This window comes from Haemorhous mexicanus, chromosome 5 (assembly GCF_027477595.1).
Source record: "Haemorhous mexicanus isolate bHaeMex1 chromosome 5, bHaeMex1.pri, whole genome shotgun sequence".
In the NCBI taxonomy this organism is placed as follows: Eukaryota; Metazoa; Chordata; class Aves; order Passeriformes; family Fringillidae; genus Haemorhous; species Haemorhous mexicanus.
This window is the reverse complement of record NC_082345.1, coordinates 31,433,189-31,441,823: the sequence shown is the minus strand read 5'-3', so window position 1 is coordinate 31,441,823 and position 8,635 is coordinate 31,433,189. Positions and strand designations below refer to the sequence as shown.

The following is an 8,635-nucleotide window of genomic DNA, read 5'->3' as shown; positions in this document are numbered from 1 at the left end:
AACAGTGGCAATCCCCTTCTCTGGGTCCTGAAAATCCAGCACTCACCTCTTGACAGAAGCAGCACAATCCAGAAAGGGCAGCCTGGCCTCAGCTGCCAGCTTTGCCTGCATCAGTGGGGCAGTTCTGGAAGAAAAGACCCTTCTGTGGATGCTGTTGCCAACTTTGATTATGACTGTGTTGGTTTTCCTGCCACTGATTTTTGTCTCACAGAAGGACTGGTCAAGGCACTGCTACTTCTGGAATCATCAAGCAACACATCTACTCTTCAGGTGGGCAGAGACAGACATCCTCTTCTCATACATGACAGAGGGCAGTAAACAGACAAACCAGGCAGGCTGCTTCCATTAACTCACTAAGCTGCAAAGACATAGTGTTCAAAGAAGCTTTTCTTGCTAAGGAGGGTCTGGTTGGCCATCTTGTGATCTCATATGAAAAGAGGGATGGAAAAGGTCTAGAGGCTAAGTCCTGTGAGGAGTGGCTGAGGGAGCTCGGATTGTTCAGCCTGGAGAGAAGGATGCTCAGGGGAGACCTTTTCTCTCTCTACAACCACCTGCAAGGAGACAAGACAAGAGGACACAGTCTCAAGCTGTGCCAGGGGAAGTTCAGGTTGGGCATGAGGAAGAATTCCTTCACAGAAAGGATGTTAAACACTGTAATGGGTAGCCCAGGGAGCTGGCAGAGTTCCCATCCCTGGAGGTGTTCAAAAAACATCTGGACATGGCACTTAAGTACCATGGTCTAGCTGATCAGGTGGTGATTGGTCAAAGCTTGAATTAAATGTCTTTTCCAACCCAACTGATATATGATTCTTTGATATCCATCTCATCTGCTCCTCATAATAGGACACTTCTTCCAGCCAAAATCCCCTGACAGAAATTTCTCAAGGGCAGATTTATCCCTCAGAAGTTCACCCCTTTTCTCCACAAAACCATCAGTGCCCAAGGCTAGGACAGGAGTCAGGCAAGATGCTGTAAGCAGCACTGCCAATAAAACCATCCTGGTTTACTACAGTGCTTGAGCTGGCTGGGACAGTGGGATCACATCACACCCTCCAGCTTTCACAAAGTCACATGAATCAACTAACCACTACAAATGTATTTCTAGTGGCATTAAAGTAAAATGAAGCTAAAAATGTTTAAAGCAGGTAAAGTCACAGTTTTAAATCAAAACAGAGCTCTTGGAGGCTCTTGGTCTCTGAGTGCCTCTATAGAGGAGCCTGTCTCTGCACTCTCCTCCAGCAGGGAGATGGGTGCTGCTGCAGTTACTGATTAACCACCCACCTGGGGAGCTGCTGCCCACACTGCGGATTATGCCTTGACCCCCTGGCCACTAATTTCTGATGCTTGACTTCACTCTGCAGTGTTTTTGTAGACCTTTTGCCACAGCACTTGTTTCCCACAGCCTTTTGTTTCCCCTTAGTAGTTTCAAATGTAGGGAACAAACTTTATTTCTGCCATCCCCGACTTGCTTCTTAAAAGTACTTGCTCTGCAGCTCAGCCTTCAAGACTGTGTGGAGGCAAGGATCTGGCCAGCTTTGAAAATATTTAGGTACAATTCCCCTTCTTATGAGAAGAGCTTATAAACCTCCCAAAAACAAGAGGTGAAATGAGATTTTTGTGAGCCATCCATGCTACTTTGCTTTCTACCACGGGTTGCATTTTACCCCCCAACCAGTGACGAAAATATCCCCCATGGCAGCTTCCCCTCACCCAGTGCAGTCTTTGCTTGTGCTCTTTTGTGCAGGCATGAAGACCCTGCTGCCATTGGCATAAACAGTAACAAGAGGAGAAGATGTTGAAATCATATTATATTTATTACATACATGAGATACAAAAACAAATTACCAAAATAGCATCTTTTTTTTTTGTGAGTCCACAGGACCTTGAAAGAAAAATACATACGTAAAGTGGATTGGTAGACTAGTGACTTTTCTGGTGTTGTATATCTTCTTTCCCCTGACACTCATGAACAAAATACACTCTATGCAATGTGGTTTAAGGATGCTTTACAGAAAGGATATATTTTAGTGCTGAAAACTGCAGTAAACTGTGCTGTATTTCATACTGGTGTTAATGAGGGAGTATAATGACTGTATATATTGCAAACAATAACACAGAAGAAAACAAATAAAATGTTCAGTTTTAAATACTAACATAAAAATAAAATAAACTCCAGGCCCACCATGAATCGCTGGGTTGTGATATGTGAATGTAAGTCCTTTCTGTTCTCTGCATCCACTCCTTTTCCTACAGTTGGAGTTTTTCTCCTCCTGCGATTGCATTTTTATCTCAAAGTCTCTTCTCCCCACTCAGTTAGCAAAGTCTTGCTGGAGTCCTGCCCACGGGGTCCAAGTGCTGGTCTGAAGCTGGGACTTCAGTGCAAATACTTTATCTTTCAGATTGCATCCTCAGATACTCTGAGTGGCCAGTGCCAGGCTGGCCATTCCCTTTATACTGTTAATGCTGTCCAACTGTGGCGGGTCCTCAGGAGTGCTTCTGTTTCAGGGAGTTTTTTTCATGTGCCACCTTCAAATTCTTCTTTCCCCAACACAATTAGACTTCCCGCACCGTGAAGTGGCAGGTAGTAAAGTGCTTTATACAATGAAATATTTACACTAGGGCTAGGTTCATTTTTTAACACTTCAAGGACAAAAGCTCACTGCACCCTCTGCAGCTGGCTCTTCTCTGCAGCCATGCAGCGGGTGGAGAGCTGGCCTCTGCCCTGCATCACGCCTGTGCCAAGGCAGAGGGATTCAATTCACTCCAGCAGCTCTCTCTTCAGCAGCATCAGCAGAGAATCTAGCCCTTGAAACCTTCAGCAGGGCAAACAGGTTAAAAGCAAGTGGCACCCAGTTCTCTTTGACAGGTACCATGTCCTAACCTGTAAGGGGGTGTGTCTAAAGAGTGGTTCTCATTGCCATGCTGGTGGCAGCACCTACCCATTGCCTTCCCCACAGCATCCTCTGGGAGCCCCTGGAAGTCACTCAGGATGCACACTAGTGGCACTGGCAGCGTTTTGCTTCTCAGCAGTAGCTCTTCCAGGGTGGCAATTTAGTCTTGGGTGATCAGTGGCTTCATGCCAGTTGCTCCAACAGTGCACCAGAGCGAGACAAGCATCCACCACCCTTCCTTTTGTTTCCCTCAACATAACAATGAGCAGGGCTCAGGGTGAGGCCCTGACAAGGAAGCTATAGGCAAGTGAAAGAACATTGGCCAGAAAGGGTTAAATTAGACAGTGCCTACAACTCTGAATGCCTCACTATGTGTTTTGGCACTATTTTCTTACATTCCAGTTTTCATGCTAGAGGTCTTCTCTTTGTGGAGGCTGTTGCACTTTGTGCATAAAGAGATGCCCTAGGCAGTTGCACACCTCTAGTTGCAGTCTCTTTTCAAAATCTCCAAGACCTTTCTTCCAAGAGCTGACTTCCACTGATGGACAAAACTTTTCATGTTGACAATGAGTCTGCCTGTTCGGACGTCCTCGTGTCCTGCCACAAGATACTCCAAGCCTGCAAACCAGCAGAATGGTCAGGGACTGCACAGTGCCATGCTTAGGAGGCCTATTGAGCTGCAAATCAGCCTGGATATCTAGCCCCATGCAAAAAAGCACTTACACAAAGAAATATTTATATATAGGCTCTCATATATATCTGTATATCGATAGCTCTTTCTGTATCTATGGCAAAATGACTCCTGTGGCTACCTGTCAGACAGAGAGATGCAGCACACAAAATGTGACTTTATGAGCCTCTAAATATAAATGAAAGCTGAACTCTGGGGGTGGCACTGCAAGTTTTTACACCTCTTCTGGGAATTGCTATTACCTTCATTTGGCAGCCATCTGCCTCACTTCTCCCTGAATAAATGTGGGCCTGGAGATCAGTTCAGTGAATTCAAGGAATGGAACAGTGCAGGACAGTCCAGTGCTTGGTATCTTGCTCGGAGTGGCCAGTGGCCCCTTGGAGGCAGACTCTCACCAGACCCCAGTGAGAGCCAACACTAAATGTGCAGGCAGCAGTACCCTAGAAGAGCCTGGAGGAGTGGCTGTCACACTGAAAAGAACTGCTAATTTCTGGCTCTGCCAGATGTTTTAGACATGACAGCAGGGTCTGTCAAAGCCTCAACTGGTTGTCCAGAAACAGATAGAAAGGGCTGGAGTGTGTCCCTGTCGTGCCCTGCTGCAGGCCTTTCCTCAGGCATCCATGTCTGTGCTTGGCTTTCAGGACACGACTCAAAGAGTGCTTGGAACCAGGTAACAACTAAACAGGGGGACCGAGCAAAGCCTTTGGCTTGAATTAGCTAAAGAAACACTGCCACAGATCCAAACAGCCTAAACGGGCCACAAATGTGACATAAATGGGGATAATAAGGAGTATAATCCCTTTCATGGCAGGAGGAGCTCCCTGCCAGGGTCAGCATGTCACTGCAGCACATTTAGGGTACAGCCAGCATTAGACCCCTCCTGTACCCACTCCTTCTTGCACCAGTCTGGGGAGCACAATGCTCTGGTACAAACCAGGCACAGGAGATGGGCCTTCCCCAGGTGCTCTCAGCCATCCCACGCCATCCTGGCTGAAGCTTGTGTTGTCTTGGGTTTCCATTTTGCAGTCCAGAATAAAAGGAGGGTGCCTCTCAAGTTAAAGGTCAAGCAATACAATTTGCTTTCTACTTTATCTGAGTTTTTGGGCACGCACATCCTCTCTTTTGCCAAGTAAACACAGGATAGGTGTGTGGCAGCACTGCCCTTCAAAAGACATTAATTTTGGCCAAATCAATCCTGCTGTTAAAAATATCACTTTTCAAGGGTTCCTAGATTTATTTCCCTTGAGAGAGAAATGTGGTATGTAGCACACTCAGAGAGCAAGCAAATATTGCCGTGGTTGCTGACTGTGTAGGGCTTTCTAGATTTTCAACCGGATGCTACAGAACTGTAAAATTAAAATGAGTCAAATGACTGAGATGCCACAAGCCAGGACTTGAGGCTGTGCAGTTTTCCCTGGCAGGCTGCTCTCTGCCTCTCTGACTGTGCTTGGCAGAGCCATGGAAGGGATGGGCTCCTGTTACCTTGCAAAGAGGTGAGACCTTTAGATCTTTCAGCTCAGTGTCCCCCAGAAGCAGAATCTGCCTGTGTGTGTGTGTGTGTGTGTGTGTGTGTGTGTGTGTGAAGTAGAAGGTGTGCAAGGGTGGTGAAAGGGTTCCCCTTGTATGAACTTAAGCACATTTTTCATCTGAAAATAGCCCTCAGAGATCTGATAAATGTTTACAGGTTTTTTTGCCTTGTCAGAGCCTTTTAGAGCTTACTCTCCTTTTGGCATTCCTTTACTTCTGTAAAATGGTATAAAAACACATCTGTCTTACTTTTACGTTTATCTTTGATCTCCTCTATGTTTTTGAAAATGTGATTTCCATTATAGCTGTATGTCAGAAAATTGTTTTATGTCATCTTGACTTTTCATCCAGCTGGTTTTGGTTTATTCACCTGTAGGCCATAAGCTCTTACTGTGATAGAGGGTTGAATCTGCTAATATTGTACTGCAAGCCAATCAGAAATGAATGTGGTAGCTAAAGAATCTAATGAATTAAAAAACAAAATCAGGAATATTTTTTTTCCCTCTTTGACATCATTGAATCTTAAAGATTCACTCAAAGGATGTTTTCAAGTTTCCTATTAGCAACAAACTTCTTTTCAACATGAAGAGCTGAGACTAATTTATACTCATGGGACTAGCAGCTGCATTTCAAAACAATACTAAGCTTTGCAGTGTAATCATGAGAGCTGGCAAGGAAGTAACAAGGGATTAACACCTGATGTGTCAGACACCTGGACTGTCACTAAAGACAGTTGCATCTCCCCCTTTCTGCTGTTGTCTAAGAGGCCTCCACTGATTCTGTGATTAATGCTGTCTTTTCATCTGTTTGGGAAAATCAGTGAAGCTCCTCTGAAGTTAGTTGAGTGGCAAAGCCGGGTGTCAGGTGTGGGGCTGCCCTGCAGGCTCAGTTTTGGACAGCTTCCATTGCATTCCTTCAGGTTCATATTAAGGCAGCTGCATCTGGGCTTTCTTGCTCGAGTTTTCATTGCATATGGAAAAATACACCAGCTATGGCTATTTGATTAGTGATTTATGGTGCTCCAGCAATATCCAAAGTCTTACTGCACTTAAACAGCAGAGCCCTACCTAATGCTGCTGATTCATTTGACCTTTGCACCTGACAAGACTTCCTAGCTACAGCTGTGCTATCACAGCAGCTTGCCTTCAAAACCAGACAGTCACTCCTGAGGACATGAAAGAAGGCTGCAAACACCTCATAACCTTTATAACCAGAATAACCTTTCTGCACAGCCCAGCCCCACAGACAGCCCTGTCCCCCCTAGTTCCTAGTGCTGCACATGAAAGGGATGTCTCAGCACCTACATCAATACTTCCATTGCCAATTTCCCAGTGGAAATTTCCACCTTATAGAAAGAAAGTGCTTCATTTGAATTAGTTGGTAACTGCTCATTTATCTTGGAGTTGTAAAGAGAAGTGGGTCAGCTGGAGCTTAGTTTTGCTCTGTGGAAGAAACTCCTGAACCTGCATGTCCTTGTCCATACTGGAGGCTGCATGCACTGTTTAGCCACTGTTGCTTATACTCCATTGAAAGAAGATGGGAAAAAACTGTGGAGCTCTCCCCTCACTGCATAAGAAAACTTCTTCCAAATCTTGTAGATCTAAATTTGTGTTACTTTCAAAGAGAAGTCTTCCCTTGGGTTTAGATTAGAACTTCGGTGCAGTATCCCAACTCAAATTAGATTTACATAAATTTTTATAGATTCAAATTAGCTTTAGCTTTGAAAGATGTATCATGCTATTTATTGTGGCATGGTGTGCACCTCCTCCCTCTGGGAACAGAGACTGGTAAAACTGAAAGCCTGATACTATGCTATGTAAAGAGAACCGTGTGTTTCAACACCTATAGGATGAACCAAGTTTTTCTCTATGAAATTTCAATTTGATGGAGATTGCTGTTGGAATCCAAGTGATGTAACAGACAATAATTTTTAATCAGCACTGGGCTGCAATCCCGGCTCATTGCTATGAGGGGATAGAGGAGCTGCAATGAAATCTGTGTACATGTGGTGGGGATGTACTGTTCAGGGAGTCAAACTTACCAGGATTGAGGATGGGACAAGTGCAGCCTCTGTTAGTCCAGGATTCAGGGTAGAGTGTCCTCTTGCCCCGGAGGATCTTCAGCTTTGTAGATTTCAAGACTTTCTTGATCTTCACACTGACTTCTGCATGGGAGCCTTTGTCATGAGCTGACAAGATCTTTGTCTTGATCACTGGGAACACAGGAATTCAAAACCAGGAATACACAAACTATTTACAGGGCTCTTTTTCTTTTCTTGGTCTAGTGCTGGTGTCTGGGTGAAGCAGTGAGGACAAGTGCTTTGTTACAGTGGAGTTAGCCCAGTGCTCCTTGCTGGGGAGCCCAGGATCAGAGCAGCTGCTGGGAAGCAGGTACATCCCCACACACATGGGCAGAAATACTGTCAGTTGCTTTGGCCATGGCCCCTGGAACTGCCATGAGAGTGTGAGGTCCTATTTTCCCCCAGAGTTCAACAAACCCTTTGTGTTCCTTATCTCTTTTGGAAATCAACTGGATTTAGGGATGGACATGGAGGCTTTGCTGGCCTCAGCCTCATCCCACCCTGGTGCCAGTCCTGCTGCTTTGCAGAGCTGCCAAATCCAAATTCAGTGGAGGAGAGCCAGACATTGGTGGGGACTGGGGCAAATGAGGGAGTGTTTTGAGCTCACTCATACCCACATTTCTACCACCTGGCACTCCACTGCTGAGCCCCTGTGTGGTGGAGGCTCAGGGCTCAGTTCCTCCACCCAACCTATACTGGTAGGAATCCCCATATTGGGGGTGCTTTATTCAGCACTCACGTTGGGAAGCTCAGGGCAGCCTCTCACAGTGTGACCTCCTGGAGCTCCTGATGAGCCCCGTAATTCATCTGTCTCTCTAGTTTAGCTGACACCTTCACATGTTGACTGATGAAAGCGGGGGAAGCCTGAGTGCACTTTAGATAAGATTTATGAACTTGGAGGTTTTGTGGCTTTCTTTTTTTTTTCAGTTTCTTATCTTTTGCAAGATTAAACACAGTTACTATCGTGGCTGGGAAGCAAAACAGAGCAGAATCAAATTTTTTCCTAATATCACTAATCCAGGGCTACATTTCAACAACTGGCAACCCCTTGAACTCCACTTTGTGGATTGCTCTGCAGCCTGAAGAGGTATGGGCTATCTCTCTGTGCATTTTCAAATTCAGTATGAGATGAAACAGGTGCAAGAGACCCCTGCAAGAGATTGATTGTGAAGGAAGGGAGTGCTGCACAGAGCATTCCTTGCTCTGCCACAGTATGAAGGAGGCAGTTTGCTGGCACACACCGGGGAGGTCTTGGAAAACAAAATGCCTCTTCTCATTCATTTAAATCCAAGAGACACATAGACAATATACATCATCCCCTTGCAACAGCTGAACTTTGTTGACAGTGGGAGTTCCCAGTAGCTGCCAGAATTGTTTTATCCACAGAGTGGTGATCACAGTCCCTCCTGTGATACATTCAGTATCACTCAGATACAGTAATTTTTA

At 45.4% G+C, this 8,635-nt stretch overlaps 1 protein-coding gene across 2 annotated transcripts in view; it reads right to left on the bottom strand.

Moving 5' to 3' along the window:
* Nucleotides 1-1,795: 1,795 nt before the first annotated feature.
* NTN4 (netrin 4) overlaps nucleotides 1,796-8,635 on the bottom strand; it is a 47,837-nt gene continuing 40,997 nt past the window's right edge. For both annotated transcript variants that reach the window (XM_059846750.1, XM_059846751.1), the window contains exons 9-10: nucleotides 7,151-7,321; nucleotides 1,796-3,509 (exon numbers count right to left, since the gene is read on the bottom strand). In XM_059846750.1, the coding sequence (XP_059702733.1) occupies nucleotides 3,373-3,509; nucleotides 7,151-7,321 (308 nt within the window). In that variant the 3' untranslated portion in view covers nucleotides 1,796-3,372. The remainder of the gene's footprint in view (nucleotides 3,510-7,150; nucleotides 7,322-8,635) is intronic.